Here is a 20,414-nt window from a genome sequence, read left to right on the forward strand (position 1 = left end):
GAGACAAAATCCTTTACAGACAAGCAAATGCTGAGAGATTTTGTCACCACCAAACCTGCCTTACAAGAGCTCCTGAAGGAAGCACTAAACATGAAAAGAAACAACCAGTACCAGCTACTGCAAAAACATACCAAACTGTAAATATCATCAACACTGTGAAGAAACTGCATCAACTAATGGGCAAAATAACCAGGTAGCATCATAATGGCAGGATCAAATTCAACATAACAATATTAACCTGAAATGTAAGCGGGATAAATGCCCCAATTAAAAGACATGGACTGGAAAACTGGATGAAGAGTCAAGCCCCATCGCTGTGCTGTATTCAGGAGAGTCATCTCATGTGCAAAGACACACATAGGCTCAAAATAAAGGGATGGAGAAATATTTACCAAGCAACTGGAAAGAAAAAGAAGAAGAAAAAAAGAAGCAGCAAGGGTTGCAATCTTAGTCTCTGATAAAACAGACTTTAAACCAACAAGAGACAAAGAAAGGTATTACATAATGGTAAAGGGATCAATGCAACAAGAAGAGCTAACTATCCTAAATATATCTGCACCCGATACAGGAACACCCAGTTTTATAAAGCAAGTTCTTAGAGATATGCAAAGAGACTTAGACTCCCATACAATAATAGTGAGAGACTTTAATACCACACTGTCAATATTAAACAGATCAATGAGATAAAAAATCAGCAAGAATATCAAGAACTTGAATTCAGCTCTGGACCAAGCAGACCTAATAGGCATCTACAGAACTCTCCACCCCAAATCAACAGAATACACAGTCTTCTCAGCACCACATCACACTTATTCTAAAATTGATCACATAATTGGAAATAAAACAGTCCTCAGCAAATGCAAAAGAATGGGAATCATAGTAAACAGTCTCTCAGGCCACAGTGCAATCAAATTAGAACTCAGGAATAAGAAACTCACTCAAACCACACAACTACATAGAAACTGAAGAACTTTCTCCTGAATGACTACTGGGTAAATAACAAAATTAAGGCAGAAATAAAGATGTCCTTTGAAATCAGTGTTCTTTGAAACAATGTTCTTTGTTTCAAAGATGTCTTTGAAACAAAGACACAATGTACCTGAATCTCTGAGACACATGTAAAGCAGTGTGTAGAGGGAAATTTATAGCACTAAATGGCCATAAGAGAAAGCACGAAAGAGCTAAAATCAACACCCTAATATCACAATTAAAAGAACTAGAGAAGCAAGAGCAAACAAATTCAAAAGCTAGCAGAAGATAAGAAATAACTAAGATCAGAGAAGAACTGAAGGAGATAGAGACACGAAAATCCCTTAAAAAAAATAAATGAATCCAGGAGCCGGTTTTTTGAAAAGATCAACAAAATAGATAGACCACTAGGCCAGACTAATAAAGAAGAAAAGAGAGAAGAATCAAAAAGACACAATAAGAAATGACAAAGGGGATATTACCACTGATCCCACGGAAGTACAAACTACCATCAGAGTATAAACACTTCTTTGCAAATAAACTAGAAAATCTAAAAGAAATGGATAAATTCCTGGACATATACACCCTCCCAAGTCTAAACCAGGAAGAAGTCAAAACCGTGAATAGACCAGTAACAAGTTCTGAAATTGAGGCATCAATTAATAGTCTACCAACCAAAAAATGTTCAAGACCAGATGAATTTAGAGTCAAATTCTACCAGAGTTACAAAGAGGAGCTGGTACTATTCCTTCTGAAACTATTCTAAACAACAGAGAAAGAGGGAATTGTCCCAAACTCATTTTATGAGACCAACATCATCCTGGTTCCAAAACATGGAATAACAAAAATTCTGGCCAATATCCCTGATGAATATTGATGCAAAAATCCTCAATAAAATACTGGCAGACAGAATCCAGCAGCACATCAAAAAGGTTATTTACCGATGTCAAGTCTGCCTCATCCCTAAGATGCAAGCCTGGTTCAACATATCCAAGTCAACAAATGTAATCCATCACATAAACAGAACCAATGACAAAAGCCACATGATTAACTCAATAGATGCAGAAAAGGCCTTCAACAAAATTCAACAGCCCTTCATGCTAAACACGTTCAAAAAACTAGATATTGATGGAATGTATCTCAAAATTATAAGAGCTATTTATGACAAACCCACAGCCAATATCATACTGGGCTGAAAGTATGATATTGGGCAAAAATTGAAAGCATTCTCTTTGAAAACTGACACAAGGCAAGTATACGCTCTCTCACCACTCCTATTCAGCATAGTATTGGAAGTTCTGGACAGGGCAATCAGGCAAGAGAAATAAATAAAGGGTATTCATTTAGGAAAAGAGGAAGTCAAATCGTCTCTGTTTGCAGATGACATAATTATATATTTAGAAAACTCCATCATCTCAGCCCAAAATCTCCTTAAGTTGATAAGCAACTTCAGCAGTCTCAGGATACAAAATCAATGAGCAAAAATCACAAGCATTCCTATACACCAATAATAGGCAAACAGAAAGCCAAACCATGAGTAAATTCCTATTCACAATTGCTACAAAGAGAATAAAATACCTAGGAACACAACTTCCAAAAGATGTGAAGGAACTCTTCAAGGAGAACTATAAACCACTGCTCAAGGAAATAATAGAGGACACAAACAAATGGAAAAACATTCCATGCTTATGGAAAAGAAGAATCAATATCATAAAAATGGCCATACTGTCCAAAGTAATTTACAGATTCAATGCTATCCCCATCAAACTACCATTGACTTTCTTCACAGAATTGGAAAAAACTTACTTTAAATTTCACATGGAACCAAAAAAGAGCTTGTATAGCTAAGACAATTCTAAGCAAAAAGAACAAAGCTGGAGGCATCATACTACCTGACTTCAAACTATCCTACCAGGCTATAGTAACAAAAACAGCATGATACTGGTACCAAAATAGATATATATAGACCAATGGAACAGAACAGAGGCCTCAGAAACAATGTCACACATCTACAACCATCTTATCATTGACAAACCTGACAAAAATAAGCAATGAGGAAATGATTTCCTATTTAATAAATGGTTTTGGGAAAACTGGCTAGCCATATACAGAAAGCCGAAACTGGATCCCTTCCTTACACCTTATACAAAAATTAACTCAAGATGGATTAAAGACTTAAATGTAAGACCTAAAACCATAAATACCCTAGAAGAAAACCTAGGCAACACCATTCAGGACATAGGCATGGGCAATGACTTCATGACTAAAACACTAAAAGCAATGGCGATAAAGCCAAAATTGACAAATCAGATCTAATTAAACTAAAGAGCTTCTGCACAGCAAAGGAAACTCTCATCAGAGTGAAGAGGTAACCTACAGAGTTGGAGAAAATATTTGCAGTTTATCCATCTGACAAAGGGCTAATATCCAGAATCTACAAAGAAACAAATTTACAAGAATAAAACAGCTCCATCAAAAAGTGGGCAAAGGATATGAACAGATGCTTCTCAAAAGAAGATATTTATGCAGCCAACAAACATATGAAAAAAAGCTCATCATCACTGGTCATTAGAGAAATGCAAATCGAAACCACAATGGGGTACCATCTCATGCCAGTTAGAATGGCAGTCATTAAAAAGTCAGGAAACAACAGATGCTGGAGAGGATGTGGAGAAATAAGAATGCTTTTACACTGTTAGTGGGAGTGTAAATCAGTTCAACCATTGTGGAAGACAGTGTGGTGATTCCTCAAGGATTGAAAACTAGAAATACTTTTTGACCCAGCAATCCCATTACGGGGTATATACCCAAATGATTACAAGTCATTCTACTATAAAGACACATGCTCATGTATGTTTATTGTGGAAATGTTCACAAGAGCAAAGACTTGGAACCAACCCAAATGCCCATCAATGATAACTGGATAAAGAAAACGTGGCGCATATACACCATGGAATACTATGCAGGTGAGAAAAAGGATGAGTTCATGTCCTTTGCAGTGACAGGGATGAATCTAGAAACCATCATTCTCAGTAAACTAACACAAGAACAGAAAACCAAACACCTCATGTTCTCACTCATAAGTGGGAGTTCAACAATGAGAACACATGGACACAGGGAGGAGAACATTACACACTGGCACCTGTCAGGGGGTGGAGGTCTAGGGGAGGAATAACATTAGGAGAAATATCTAATGTAGATGACGGGTTGATGGGTGCAGGAAACCATCTTGGCATGTGTATACCTATGTAGAAAACCTGCACATTCTACACATGTAGCCCAGAACTTAAAGTATAATAAATAAAAAATAACGGAAATCAATAAAACAGAAAATCAATATAGATAATCAATAAAATCAAAAGCTACTTTTAAAAACAAATCAATAAAATTGAAAACCTGTAGCTAAACAGACCAAGAAAACACAATAAGCAAAATGTTTGCCCTGCATGGAACTGGCATGGAATATTATGCAGAATATTTGGAAAATTCCTAACACCATCGGGAAAATCATGCAAACCAGTTAGGAAATAAGAAAAGCATGTATTTGGATTAACAAGTCTGAGAACATGTGAAAATACTGCTTAGCAACCAGAAAATATAAAATAAAACCACAATAAGATCCATTTTACATTTATCATATTGGCAAAAAATAAAATGAATAATTAAACCAAGTGTTTACCAGGAGAGATGAAAAACTTCACTCCCTTTTAAAAGTATATACATTAACCTTTTAGGGGAGTAACTTGGCAATAACCACTGTGGTTGAAAATGTCCATGAGCAGAAACTTAGCACTTCCACTTCTAGGAGAACCTTTGGCATTTCTTTTTCCAATTGTAAATTAGAGACATTTCCAGTGTTGTTAATTGTAACATGGCTTACCTGGCTTGTAACACTGATAACTTGGAAATGATTTTGATGTAAGTTTTCCATTCACTTTTGTCACTGTAAGCATGTTCTTAAGAAATGCCATGACCATATTTATATGGAACTTGTTCCTTAGAAAAGTTTCCAATGGAGGAGGCACGTTTGCACCTAAGAAGTAATCTGCCTTCTGCTCCTCTGGCTCCCTGGGGCACCGCAGCCCCCTAGGGCAGCAGCAGCAGGTCATGCGCACCCTCCCTTCAGTCCCTAATGCTTTCCCCCCTCCTGAGCTTGCTCCCTGCCATGCTTGTTGAAGGAATATGAATATAATTTTGCACTAAGTATGTGCTGGTCAACAGAAGTTTATTGTATTGATGCCTCAGACCTAAAGTTCTATTTTTTTTTTTAATTTTTATTTTTTTGAGAGAGAGGGTCTCTGTTGCTTAGGCTGGAGTGCAATGGTGTGAAGACCGCTCACCACAACCTCAATCTCCTGAGCTCAAGTCATCTTCCTGCCTCAGCCTTCTGAGTAGCTGGGACTACAGGTGTCAACCCTAAAGTCTGTACATTTCGCCTAGGGCTAATACTTAGAATAAAATAACAAGTGGGAGGAGCATGTATCAAAACAGAAAAAAAAAAAAGATTCTTCTGCAGCAACAAGCTGTTTGCAGAATAATCTGTAGAAACAGACTACTATATTTTTTTACATTTTAAAGGCATGCATATCATTGGTTATTACTTGTGAATGTGATATGATTTATGGCTACACCTATCCTCAGTAAAGGTGCAAACATAGATGAAGGGCTATGTGCAAACTTCACTGTGATGACTCACTTCTGGTGTGGTAGGCAGGGATGAGACTGAGAACTAGGATACATGTTTTTCCAAAAATGTAGCTCTCAAGTAAATACTGCAAAATGCTAAGATTTATTAAAGGTGGGTGTTTCATTAATCATTTTTCTTTCTGAGTTCATAATATTCTATTTTAAAAATCACACATATAATAGATTTTACCAAAGTCCCAGATAAGTGTTGGGTTCTCTTGATCCAATCTAATCTCCTACATATTTTAGATAGCATCCACAATGTTAAAATCAGAACTGTTTTTTACAACATTAACCCTGCAAAGAAAGGAATAACAAGAGAAAGCAAGCTTTTTTCTTTTTTTTAATCACCTACAGTATTCCAGGCAGCATGCTAGGCAGGTTACATATATTTTCTTTAACTGATCCCCAAAATTATCATGTGTGTGCACTTACATGATAAATAATGAATCTGGGATTCTTTTCTAGTTATTTTCTTTTCTTCTCTTTAAAAACCAGTTAAATTAATACTGAAATTGTTGTTACCTAGAATTTATAGTTAGCCACATGTTTTCAATCACTTTGTGACTCCTCCACTAGACAATAACACTGCTAACCGCAGATTTCCCATCTAGAAGGTGAGCTTGCAGAAATATCACAAGACTTTTTCCTCCTTAAAACACAGTCACAGTCAGGTGCAGTGGCTCACTCCTGTAATCCCAGTACCTTGGGAGGCTGAGGTAGGCAGATCATTTGAGGTCAGGAGTTCGAGACCAGCCTAACCAACATGGTGACAGCCTGTCTCTACTAAAAACACAAAAATAATTAGCCAGGTGTGGTGGCACACACCTGTAATCCAGCTACTCAGGAGGCTGAGGCAAGAGAATTACTTGAACCTGGGAGGTGGAGGTTGCAGTGAGCCAAGATCATGCCACTGCACTCCAGCCTGGGACAGAGGGAGACTCCATTTCAAAAAACAAACAAACAATCAAACAAACAGTCACTACTCTGACTTCTTATTCTCCTAAAATTAAATCCTCCTTGTTGATAATAGTGTCTTAATCAGAAAAACTGTGCATTTATATACACTTAGGATATGTTAATAAATACAGTGCAATTTTATGATAGAAAAATACGAAATACAGGATACGTTTTTGTTTTTTATTTTTCAAATTTCTATTTATCTCTATTGGACATGACCTTTCCCATACCATCAAATTAACTTACTGCCTTCATTTCTTGCACATAATCTGTAAGCCATGATTGATGGGTACGGATTCCCTGAACCTTGGCTGTGTGAAAGAGCTTTGTATGCTAGATCTCCTGCTCTTTGTAGTTCATATATGGTTATATAAAATACACATTTATATGTTTCCTTTCGAAAGGGTTATCTAGTTTCTGCTCCCTGACATCTTTAGAATTATCATTTAATGATTAAATGAAATATTTCTACACTTCATAATTTTATCTAACACAATTTATTTTAATTCCATGCTATGATATATTTCAGTCTATATCACAAATGCAATGAATATAGAAAGAAGGCATTGGATTTACTTAGTGCTCTGCAACTCTTAATTTTGTTGCTATGTGACATTACAAAAAGGTTTATTTGATCATTCAGTAAAGCAAACCACATAACCATTTGCTTTTTGATGTGAATCCATTACATATTGATTTTATTACGGCTTTCATTGGCAGCTATGGCAGGAGTAGGCTGGATATTTATTACGATCTTGGGTCCCAGACTGCCATGATTTTATCAAAGTCCACGAATGATTTCTTACAATGAATATCTGAATATGATCAATATTCACAATAACTTTTTATATTCTTTACAAAAACAAAAGAATATTTTTTAAAACTAGGTAAGACATATGATAAATGCCGATAATGAAAATAAACGAACATAAAGCCCACGATATTACTGTGGAGAGCAGACCATGAGAGGAATAGGAAGGCTTGAAGGAAAAGGTGGCAGAGTTAAAATATCAACGTAAATAGAGATAGCCTGTGCTCAAATGCAAATGTTAAACATCTCTCTTCTCAATGTCAGGTGTGGACCTCTAAACAGATGTGTAACTAGAAATCTCCATGCTGAGGGCAAGCACCACACGGTTCTGTTTCTTCCTGTCCACTTCTGCTATCATTCTGCCTCGAGGACATCCTCCCACCTCCCTGCGACTTCCACGCTTTTGCTCTATTTATAAATTGTGGGCTTCCTGAGTCAGGTTACCTGGCCCTCTGAGTCAGCAGAGGATTGCCATCATGGCAAAAAATGCCAAGAAGTCATTCTCGGCTGGATGACACTCTCAGCATTTCCTCCACTGCTGAGCCTCTCACCACCGAGTTACTTCTAAAGGATTGCATCACGCCAAATAGCGTAAACTTAAAAAAATGTAAAACCTCATAAAACGGCAAGTAGATAAATGTCAGATTCCTTTCAGAAATGCTGTCTAATTCCAAAGCAAGTTTAAAATACTTCTATAACCTACGAAATTGATGTCATCTCTCTCTCCGCGGTTTTATTCATGCCCAGTGCTTGGGAAACACAGAACACACGTCTTTCAAGCCCTCTACAAAAGGAGCACACATGAACACAGCCCCATGCATAGCACAGCAAATGTCCCGCCTTTTGCTATTTTCAAATAGTTTACGTAAAATTAACTTTCACTGATTTTATGGAAAGCCATTATAGTTTCAAATTAATAAAAAATTATAATGGAATACAACATCAACTACATTTTCTACATGTTTTTTCTACATAAACAACCACCATATACTGAGGCTCTAGCCCTATCAGAAAATATTTTGTATCTATTTTGAGAACAAATGAGGAGTTTGTACAAAATACTTGTTTGGATGTAAAACTTTATGGATAATAACAATAAAATTAAATGTGCCTGATTTCTAAGCAAAGGAAACACAGTCTGGACATGTCAGGCAGGTGGAGGCTTCACTGGAAGGCAAAGGAAAACATGCACTGTGACGAAAAGGCCTGGCGAGTGGGTGAGGTGGATGCAGGGGCAGCATGCTCTGAACAAAGCTCTTCTCTCACGAATATTCTTCTCCTGGTGCTGCATGGAGCCACGACTAGCCAATGTCACCCCATGGAGCCAGCTCCTTTGCTGTCCCTTCCATTACCTGTCCCTCACTCTCTGTGGTAGGTAGGTTGACTGAGCCCATCTCACACGCATTTGTGCAGCTATCAAAGCAGGGGAGGAAGAGGGAGTCCCTTCCCTTGTATTTTCATCACTGTAGGTGTGAAACATAAATGTGGGACTGGCAGGAAAAAGACAAGTCACCAATGTCCACTATGGCTACTGAAGACTTTTCTTTTGAACCAAAAATTCTTGTAATTTTATGAAGCAGGCCGGGCTCAGTGGCTCAAGCCTGTAATCCCAGCACTTTGGGAGGCCAAGGCGGGTGGGATCATTGAGGTCAGGAGTTCGAGACCAGCCTGACCAACATGATGAAACTCCATCTCTACTAAAAATACAAAATTAGCTGGCCATAGTGATGCACACCTGTAATCTCAGTTATGTGCGAGGCTGAGGTAGGAGAATCACTTGAACCTCAGGAGGTAGAGGTTGCAGTGAGCTGAGATTGTGCCATTGTATTCCAGCCTGGGCAACAAAAGCAACACTCTGTCTCAAAAATAAATAAATAAAAAATGAATTTTATGAAACAGTTGAATGACTTCTCTATTCCTCTTAATGGGTTATGACTAGCTCACATACAATCTTGATTTCCATTCAAACTGTGGACTCAGCGAATTGTCCCTGTGATCTTCGGCAAATTACTGACTCTATTTTCTCTTTTCTTCAACTAACATAATGCCAGACATTTTATCTTCCTTGACGGGATTTTATTAAAACTGCTGATGAGGCTAATGAATATATAGGCATCTTCAAAGAGAAATTTCATTTCTGGTCAGCATTTAATTTTACTGCTACATGCCCAATCTGTCTGGGACTGGATTTTATAGAATTTCTATTTAATTGCATTAGTAGAAAAGCTAAAATGCTGCTTCTCTGTGTGTGTCCACACTTCTTGTATTAAGTGTCACATGAGAGAGAAATTCTGAAAGCCATTAAACACATAGTTTCACATAACTCTTAAAGCTCAGCACCAGTAAGGAATCTGTCTCCTCAGGTGAGTGCCCACAATTTGCATGGAAAGAAAATAAGCATGGTTTTCAGTTTCCTTGAAAAAAAAAAAAATGTGGCCCAAGATGACTGGCAGTTCCTGCTTCATCAGGGATGTCTGCATTTGAAAACAAGCCTTCTTTGAAATCCGAGAGTGGAAAATGATTCCTGATGACCTTTCCCACCTCTCTTTGATTCTTAGCCAAATGGAGAGGAAAAGTCACAAAGCTGCCTACTGTATATACCTTCTTTCAAATGACTCCCTTTGTCTAAGAACCCAATTGTAGGGGCAGGCCTGGAAAGGATGTCAGATGGCCTAGCGTTGTGTTCTAATGTACAGGAGTCAGGCTTATAATACAAAAATCAAACCAGTGTTTACAACCAGGAGGTTCCCCTGTGTACAAGCTCAGATGAAGCATTTGTGATGCTTACAAGGTAAAGTAGATGCATCTCTAAGGAGCAGAGGGGAGATTAGTACAATCTATTATTGCAACCAATCAGCACTTTCTTTCTATTTCAGTGACTGGATATCAGTGCTTTCAGTAGATTGCCTACTGTAAGATTTATTCTTAAGATTCAAATTATTGATTTTTCTCACTACCGCATCAGTGTTATTTAGAAAAACCTCAGCTGATAATATGGACGCGCCTCCATAATGCTAAATATTCCAATGAAAGCTGATCATTAGCTGGATAGTTGATTTCATGGAAACAACTGGATACTTGGCTGAAGTTATTTATTTTTATGTAGATGTTTGACATAAGAATTGTGCTGTAACTTTAGATAAAATGAGAATTCTGTTGCTAAAGCAATAATCTGTTAATACATTGATAATAAAATCACTCTAATTTGTGGTTTGTTCATCACCTAGAATGCAACATTATATATCTTAAAGATAATTATTTAAAGTATATTTTAAAATTCAACAAAATTCAAAAAGAAAACAATGGTGGCTCAAGACTGTAATCCCAGCCCTTTGGGAGGCCAAGGTAGATGGATCACAAGGTTAGGTGTTCAAGACCAGCCTGGCCAACGTGACAAAATCCTGTCTCTACTAAAAACACAAATATTAGCCAGGTGTGGTGGTGGGTGCCTGTAATCCCAGCTACTCAGGAGGCTGAGGCAGGAGAATCACTTGAACCTGGGAGGCAGAAGTTGTAGTGAGCCAAGATCATTCCACTGAACCCCAGCCTGGATAACAGAGTGAGACTCTGTTTTGAAAAAGAAAAAAAAAAAAAGGAGAAAACACTCTATTCTGCAATATACACTTTCCACTTTCTAAAAGCACCAGTGGGCTTTTTTTTTTTCCCCTCTCGAAGTGATCATCTTGTTTATTTTGGTGAAATTGTTAGGGCTAGACACATGAAACATTGACACAGAATCAGTAATACACATCCAAACAGTTTTGTGAACTGCAATCTCGTTTTGATTTTACTAAGTTTTCACCATGTCATATTTTAAGTGAATGTGAATTACATGGAACTGGAGGTCATAACTGGGACAAAATGAAATCACAGGTGGTTCAAGCATTTCGTTCCCAGGTATGGTCCCTATTTTAGCTAAGGTCAAATGCATAGCAACTTCATTCAGCAGGTTTAATATAATCTTCACTCGACAGTAATTTTAAAGTACCACAATATAAATTAAATCTACAATATTCCATTTAAAACTACTTATGATGTTTTAGTTGTTTTGGACATTTTTCTTTATTTTGGAAACAGGCAGAACATTATAGTGAGCTGAGGTGGAGAGACACCATTCAGCTGAAGGAGTGCGGGGCAGAGGTGAGAGCAGCTGAGCTCTCCATTTCACACAGAGCATCTATTGATAGCAAGTTAATGAATGCCTTGTCATAAGTGAATTCCATTTGTCACTGTACATGTGGGCAGAGAGATGTCATTACCTGAGTGGTGTGACTGTCTCTGTGTCTCTGAAATGATGAAGTTCCTGTGCCACTCACAGACAACCGTGAGTATCCGTCCTCTTCGGATAAACCTATTGAGGTCAACACAGATCAGGAGTTAAACAGTGTCTCCTTTTTCCAAATAAAGTCACTCATGCACTCATTTCAACAAACTAGAATTGTTATCTTTTACGAATTGAAATGATTATCCTTAAATACAAACTAAATACTACATTTTGCAATGAAACGTGGACACGCACAGTACTGTGGTAGCTTCATTTAGGAAAAGGGACATACCCTGCCAGGTAGATATGATGATAATAAGGAAATACATGATAGCAGCACAAAAGTGAGCAGACACGTATTGGAGGGGAGAAGGGAAACTCCTAGAGACTGAAACGGTTTGAAGAAGCATCTGGGGTTGGTGATGGGCCCACTGAGTCGCTGGGGTGACTGCAGATGCCGGAGTGTGGCTGTCTTTTGCAGGACTGCAGGGAGGCGAGGAAGGGAATGGAAGTCAGATAGCGCAGAACGAAGCCTGCACGTCCGATGAACTCCACCGGCCGTAGTTCATTTTGTGCAAAAGGAAGCAAAGAGATTGGCTGAATTTCCGTGAGGAAAAGGCTGGGAGAGCTGCCAGTTCACAACACACCAATTCACGAGCAACCACGTAGGATAAGTCGCAGGTTTATGAAACTACATGCCCCCCAGCAACACGAAGTCACTACAAGGTAGCAATGATGCTATTAACGATGTTTTATGATAAAAGCCGTTTCTCAGCCTCCATACTACTGCATTTTGGCCTGTATCGTTCTTTGCAGTGGGGTCTGTCCCATGCACTTCAGGATGTTTAACAGCATCCCTGACCCCTACGCACTAGATACCAGCAGCATCCTCATCTGTGGCAGCCAGAAATGTTCCCAGACATTGCCAAACATTCTTTGGAGGGTAAAGTCATCCCCCCCCGACACTGGCTGAGAACCGCTGCGATAGAGGCATCATGCATCAACGCCAAGTGATTCGGTTAATAAACATGAACAGAGAAAAAGGGAAATAAGAACCCAACAAAATGAATTCAACTCAGAGAACTTTCAATACTGAAGTGATTACTACGCTCTTCTGAAAGTATAATTAACTAGCACAGTGCAATTGATTAAACATATACATGAGTCCTAAATTAAAAATCATTTGACAATCAGTGCACACTTTTCCAATTATGGGAGAGAGTTCCTCAGGGAAGTCCACAGAATCCTGTCAACACATACCAAGGCCTTCCAGGTGATCTTGTTACGTGTACGGATACCTTGTTATGGAAAGGCTAACTTCATGGGGACTGGGCGGACTATGGCCAGTGGGTGGGTGGGGAGGTGCCTCATGCCGGAGAACAGATCTCGGTCACAGGCAGCAGCAGCAGCCTCAGGTGCTATGTGGGAAGTGTCTGCAGGACACAGGAAAGGCTCTAATCACAGTGATTGTTGGAGCAGCCTGAAATTCACACAGGTGGAAGGGAGTGTGGCAATCCAAGATCAGGCACAATATGAAATTTCAAGAAACTAGATAAAGCAGATAGTTGGCAAAAAAAAAAAAAAAATAGGTTTCCAGGTTGCCGGGTACAACAAAGGGCTTGAGGTTCATGATAAGGGCCCCCTCTTTGAGGGGAATAAAGGATGGGGTGCTGGGGAGAAGCAGCTGACTGACAAGCAAGATAAATCTCCACTTCTAGAGGAACCATAGAGAAACCAGTTGGCCAGATGTCTTACTAAGACAAAGACGGGGGATCGGAGGCAGGAGAAGACAATTGCGATCCACGTTTCAAAACTAAATTATAAATAAGAAGTTTGGCCTGGGTGCGGTGGCTCACACCTATAATCCCAGCACTTCGAGAGACTGAGGTGGTGGATCACCTGAGGTCAGGAGTTTGAGACCAGCCTGGCCAACATAGTGAAATCTCGTCTCTACTAAAAACACAAAATTACCCAAGCATAATGGAGCACACCTGTAGCCCCAGCTACTCCGGAGGCTGAGGCAGGAGAATTGCTTGAAACCAGGAGGCAGAGGTTGTAGCGAGCTGAGATTGTGCCACTGCACCCCAGCATGGGCGACGGAGTGAGACTCCGTCTCAAAGCAAACAAACAAATAAATAAATAAAATTAGAAGTTGGATCTCATAATCAAAAGAGAAACTCAATTGAAAGGGTATAAACTCAGAGCGGAATCGATAGCCTGCTGAGCGCTACATAGAGTCAATTAAATTAAGGTTAAAAACCTTCATCAACAACCCCTGCATACAGTGCTGGGAAATATAATGAAGAACGAAGAAAAGCCCCCACCCTTGAGGACGTTCATCGTTCAGTGAGAATGACCATGAAGCTAAACACACAGCAGAATGATTTCAGAATTAAGAGGAGTGAGTACAGGTAACATTGAATAGGGTCTTGGAGCAGGCAAGGATTAATTCTGACGGAGGGGACTAGAGAAAACTTCATGGTGGTATTGCCAAAGGACCTGGGTCTTCCAGGAGGAGGAGAAATGTGGAAGGTGAAGAAAGTCGAGGACATGCCTGGCTGAGAACACAAATGTGGTAAGTCAACAAAACACAAGGAGGTTCCACGGAAATGGACCGCACTTTGGAGACAATAGGTAGCATGGCAGACTTCCCAGAACAAACACGATGCCATTTTATCTAAGTCATGAGTTCAAAGCTCTTTCCTTCATAACTGTTGACAAAAACAAGAATGGGTCCCAGAACCTGTGGCAGAGCTCCACAGACAGGGACAGATGGCAAAGTGGGCAGGTGGAGGGCCAGGTGAGGACAGCAGGGAGGGAGGCAGGTGAGTGGGTGCTGGGGAGACTGGCGTGTGGAGGAGGAGGTGGGACAAGCAACTGGGCCTGAGAAGTCAGAGGGAAGGGGATTTTTGGAGGTTGTAGCAAACAGCCAAGGGTCTTCATCACGATGCATGCACTGAGGTTGTGAGAACTGAAAGGGGTAGAGTGACAACCAGGAAGCGCCAAAAGTGTGAAGGAAGTTACACAGCAGGAGGGGTCTGTGTGTGTGTGTGTGTGTGTGTGTGTGTGTGTGTTTACCAGCACAATACTTTATTTACCCACCATATTAGAAGCAGTACCTTTTCAAGGCAAATAATTTTAAAACACCAAAGGCACAAAACATGAATAAAAAAAAAGATTCATGTATCTATATAAACATAAAAGATAAACATATTGACAATGCCCTAAAAATAAAATGTGTATTTTAGAAGAATATAGAACAGTGAAATATGGTAAATAAGAGGCTTTGTTAATTCTTAAAGCATTCTACAGATCAAAATAAAGGACCTACTCTTAGATTTTAAAAAATAGACAAAGAATAAGTTTAGAAAATAAAGGAGAAAAATTATGAATGACTCCTAAGTAGTACACAGATTCAATTTCACTAAGAATTCCAAGTAACACATATGGGACTATAGTAGCACTCATTTTATCTAACGAAATAACACAAGTTTTAAAACTTTTTATTACCAAAATTTCAAACATAAAGAGAATGTGTAGTAAAAATCCATGAACCCATTCCAACACTTCTTTCAGCTGTCAATTTTATCCATTTGTATTCATTTTTCACTTAGATCCCAGAAATCGTGTCATTTAATCTAAAAATATTTGTACATGTGTCCCTAACCCACAAGGCCTTTTTCTTTTCTTTTCTTTTCTTTCTTTCTTTTTTTTTTTTAACATATCAAGGATTTCCTCATGTAGATAATGAAAACATTGCTAAGCAAAGGCCCCCAGAAAAGTTCCACAGTCTTGGTGGGGTAGAGAATCCCATGATGCATTTTAACCAGGGTGAAGACTCCAGTCATGGTGGAGGAAGAGTTAAAGTGAAGGTGGAGCCCTTTATCTGTGCCTTCATTAAAAGGTGGAATTCTGTCCGAGAAGGAGCTTCAGCACATTCTGAGAAGCCCCCTCTGCTCCTCTTACTGCAGCAGCATTCTCCCCGGACCAGGCTTGGAGTTAACAATTCCCAGCTTAGAGATTCCTGTGTCCCTTGCGGAACATAGTCTTTCCAGGGTAGCAACAGTGTGCTTCAAAGAGTTGAACTCTTTGTCCATTTGATACAAACTATTTCAAAAAGCCATTCTTGCCCAAGTGACAGCAAGAGTCAAGGTCTTCTGAAGCTGCATAGACCCTACCCTGCGCTTCAGATATGCAGCTGTTCTTCTCAAAGAAAACACACAGATGCTCAGGGAAAGGAATTCCCCAAAGCTGATCTCCATGGCATAATGGATATGCTGTGGACACCCTGTAGAACCTGCTGCTGTCCCTTTAAACCTGAGTGGGCAAAAGTCAAAAGGCTTTGGCTTTGATTGAGGGTTTAACTGGAAGGAGAAGCCTCTGCTCTCCTCTCCTCATGGATTGAAGGCTGCTTAGAGAATTAAAGTTAAACCTTCCTCCAAGACACAAAGAGGAATGGCTTTTATGACATCCTCCTCATCACTGGGGTGGAGGTCTGGTCCCTAGAGTTCTGGATGATTTTTTAAGTAATTTTGAAACGTGAGAGACTCTGAGGTCATGGTGTCTACCATGACCCAGTGGGTTCATGTGAAGTCTTAAATGAAGACAAGAATGAGAGGGACTTTAAAGGGGTGGTATGGCACTGAATTTTACATGGCTAACTGATTAGAATCTGCTAGGCACAATCTGTCATTATGTAGAGAACCAAACTTGATTAGTCAATGGCAAGTGGGTTTGAATTCTCTTCTTACATCTGTCCAGCTTTCCAAGTACTCCATTACCTTCAAATCCTCTCCTCTCTTGGTCTCCATGAAATTGGACATCTGTCTTCTATCTCTTGAGTGCCTCTTGTATGTCTCGATTTCTACCCTTCTCAATGTATATTTCTCAAAGTTGGGCATTCTATACGGTTTGGTCATCATATTGCTCTTCTTATTCCTCTTTATGATTGTTCCACTGATGCCGTAGATAATCACCATGTCTCCAGCTTCTTGGAAAACTCTGGCTTTTCTTTCTCCATCCTGGAACCCTGGTCTATATTTCAAATCTGTAATCATCATTTATGGAAAAATCAACCATAATCAGAAGTCCTTCTCTCTTGAGCTCCAGATCCACTTATGGAATTAACCTCCTTTGAGAATTGCCCTTCCCTTCTGGAAAGTGCAGTGTTCTCCCATCGTTTGTCTCAAATTCTTGGAGTCATTCTTGACACCCCCTCTTCTAGACTCCCATACCAAAATAGTCTTCAATACTCCTGCCTCATATAAAAAACCTGCCAAGGCTTAAGTGAATGAATACAAAATTGGCACCCCCAAACTCAGTTTCCAATTCTATTGTTCACCCTGGATAGTACAATCAGGTACATCTCTCCAAAATAGCAGATAGTACCCCTTCAAAACCAGGACAACACTTTCAGAGACGCTCTTTAAATTGGCATTCATGGCCCTCTAGACTCCTAATTGTTTCTCTCCTCTATTATTTATCCACCTATTCTATCAGAGAAGCTGATTCACACTGCTGTCACAATACATTGTACAGCCAATTCATGGAAATGTGCTCCCTTCTTTTCTGAACTAAACTCATTTTGAAAATCCCAAGCTTCTCTATGAAGCATCCTTAGCAATCCCAGCCAACTAGAAATATATTTTATTTTTTTCAATCTACGTGTAAAGTAACTGAGTAATCATTACTTATGGTATATGGTATTCCTTTGACATTTACTGCTAACTGCCCTATTTTGCAGTCTCCTTGGTATGTATTTTCAGTGTGCTACGTGGTTTCACCATTCACACAAAGAGGTCACCTTGTGTTGTTTAGGACTCTTAGAGCTCCCATGCATAGCATAAAGCCTACATGCGACAGGTGCACTTGATAAGTGCTTTGACTGACTAGTGTGCACCTCTGTCTTCACTAGGTTTCCTCTTGCCATCTTGCCTTTCATATTAGTGTGAATCCTCTAACATAGATATTAAATACACCCTTCCCCTGAACTCCACCCGGATATTCCTGCTTCTCTTCATCCCCAAGACTCCAAATTGTAATGACTGTCTTTGCCCTGAATACCAGCATAAGCCATCAAAGTAATATTGTGTATTTGTCTGTACATCTGGGCATTTGTGGGCATTTCATAAAGCACTTGTCTACTGTTACAGCCTGTATGGTTTCAGAGAAGCGAAGTCACTGCCTTGTACCTCATCTGCCTCATTCATGTAATTGTTGTTTTTGTTGAATAAATCCTCATGACTCTTCTAGCTCTAAAACATATAATATTTTGTGAATAACTGTGTATAGGTATTATTTGTTGAGTATTAAGTTTCTGCTAAATCTCATCGTATAAAATACAGTAATCCATAAAGTAGGTACTTTTGTTATTCCCATTTTTAAGATTGGAAAATTGAAAAGCAGAGAGGTTAAGTAACTTGCCCATGGTCAGGGAGTTAATAAGCATCAGAGCTGAGCTTTAAATCAAGGCAGAATGACTCCTTAAACACTGGGAACAATATTCCACTGCCAAGAAATAGCAGAGTGAGCATTTCAATCTATTCCTCTTCAGCCCTGACTTCTCAACTGCAGTGGAGAAAATGTAATGAAATAATATCAAAATTTGAAATTATTTAATGTGACTTTAAAACGCTTTTAACTAGAAGGATGAGTGGGGTAGGACTTAGTCCATGCCCCAGGAGTTTTCTTTCTTTGCAAAGGTAACTTCTACTGTTTAAAATAGATGATTGCAAAATATTCCAGGTTATCAAGTGAGGCTTGCTTCCTTTCCTCTGGCTATCAGACTTTCAGTCAGATAGAAGTATGAGTTCCAAAGAATGTACACAATTTCCATAAAGAAAGTGATGTTGTAAAATATATATTAAAGATATTTATGGGCTCCAACCAAAGGCTTCTTGGCTGGTGGTCTGAACTGATTCCAAGGTGTGGCTGATGGAAGCCCTTCTTAGGTGTTCCCAGAACTGGTATGGTTAGTGCTCTAATGACCCTAAGTTCAATGTGGCGCCAGAGTCAATGCACAGAATGCAGATTTCCTGGCCCTTCAAATGATTTCCCCCAACTCTTTGCCTTAGGAAGCCTTTATTCAACACAAACAACCCTTATTGTACATTGAGGAGGAACATAATGCAAATTAAAAAGAGACAATTTGCACAGAAAGATAAATGTAAATGCAATGGCAATGACTGTATCCTTTAATTGCCATTTTTCTTCATACCCAGACATATTATGTATATTCACTGAACAGCAAGAAAGAAAATAATACTGAACATAAAATGCCCTAGTTGGAATTTTTTATAACTCAGTGTCCCCACAAAATAAACATCTTTATGTTCACAATATTTTGTTTGATAAAGCTAAAACACTCTAACACTAAAAACTGCTCTCTAATCTAATGATAAATAACCACAAGTCCAGGGAATAATTAAGTATACAAAAAAAAGATCCAAGTCTGCATTCACATCAGTAAAAGGGCAGCAATTAAAGTAAGTGATAGCTATAATTACCCACGCATAACTATATTTCAACAAATGAACAAACAGATAATTATTTCTGGGAAGCAGAGGTAGCATGCAGATACTGGCATTCAAAAGAGAAATGTTTCCTAGAAAATAACATTGTTTCTGATTCTATTAGAACTTTAAGTTATTTTAAACATTTATTTTCATCTCGTGTCCTTATTTAGAAAGCACATTGGCCACACTTTGTAAGTTATGAATCTGTACTAATAATTGCTTTAAGAGTTATCATGCTCATGTATATATCACATGCTGCACATGTGAAAGGTTTGTTCAATTTCTATAATACTGACTAGGGCAGTTTTTCTGACTCTGCCCTCTGTATGGGATTTACTGGTTAGTATGTACTAAGCAATCTTGTTTCAATCAGTAAATGTCTACCGAGGGCCTAAGTATATAGGACATTGTGCTGGATGTTTTAAAAATCATGGGCGAAAGCTCTGGGAACTCAGAAATTCATGGCGCTCACAAGAGTAGATCAGCATAAATGTGTCAAGTTGCTTTGAAAGATTGAATTTCCAATTGAAGTAATTTTCCTTTTGCACACATAACTCTTGAGATTTTCAAGTGGTTTTTAACTAATGACTGCATAGAACAAACTTTATTTTAAATTCTGCAGGCATGTACGGGAGAACATAGAAATCTGTGTTGCAGGCTTTGGAGGTACACATTGCTACATGCTGAAGTTTAGAAGCCTGATACTCCTAAAGAATTTATATTATCAATTTCATGGAGCCTATTCCACAAACATCTCCATTTTGGACTAGAGAATTTGTGTTTTTTTTTTTTTTTTTTGGTGTTTGGTTATAGTTTGATATTTAGAGTAAGACTCACAGCTTTTTTTTTTTTTTTTTTTTTTTTTTTTTAGTATTAAGTTTTTAGGATCATCTTCAAGGCTGTAGCTTTTGCCTTTTGCCTCAAAACATGAAAAAGTTAAATATTTTGGTGAAGAGAAGTTCTTTTTCTCCATATCTTTCTTCTTTTTTTAAACTGCAGAATTGTGATGACCACACAAATAAATAGCACCCTGGCAGCTCTGCGGAAGCTCCTGTGGCCGTCTCTCCAAATCACTACCTGCTTTCTCCTCCGAAGGAAATCGCTCTCCTCACCTGGTGGCAGTCCCTTCTCCGCGTGCCTCTTCCTTACATGCGGGTCTGTAATTCTAGAGTGTGTGTGGCAGTATCACCCTGGAGTCTTTGTTTACATT

At 38.9% G+C, this 20,414-nt stretch overlaps 1 protein-coding gene across 4 annotated transcripts in view; it reads right to left on the reverse strand.

The window, feature by feature from the left end:
* MYO16 (myosin XVI) overlaps positions 1-20,414 on the reverse strand; it is a 695,568-nt gene that overhangs the window by 22,974 nt on the left and 652,180 nt on the right. For all 4 annotated transcript variants that reach the window (XM_074387449.1, XM_074387448.1, XM_074387447.1 and 1 more), the window contains one exon: positions 11,686-11,777. In XM_074387449.1, the coding sequence (XP_074243550.1) occupies positions 11,686-11,777 (92 nt within the window). The remainder of the gene's footprint in view (positions 1-11,685; positions 11,778-20,414) is intronic.

Source organism: Saimiri boliviensis, chromosome 16 (genome assembly GCF_048565385.1).
Source record: "Saimiri boliviensis isolate mSaiBol1 chromosome 16, mSaiBol1.pri, whole genome shotgun sequence".
NCBI classification, from domain to species: Eukaryota; Metazoa; Chordata; class Mammalia; order Primates; family Cebidae; genus Saimiri; species Saimiri boliviensis.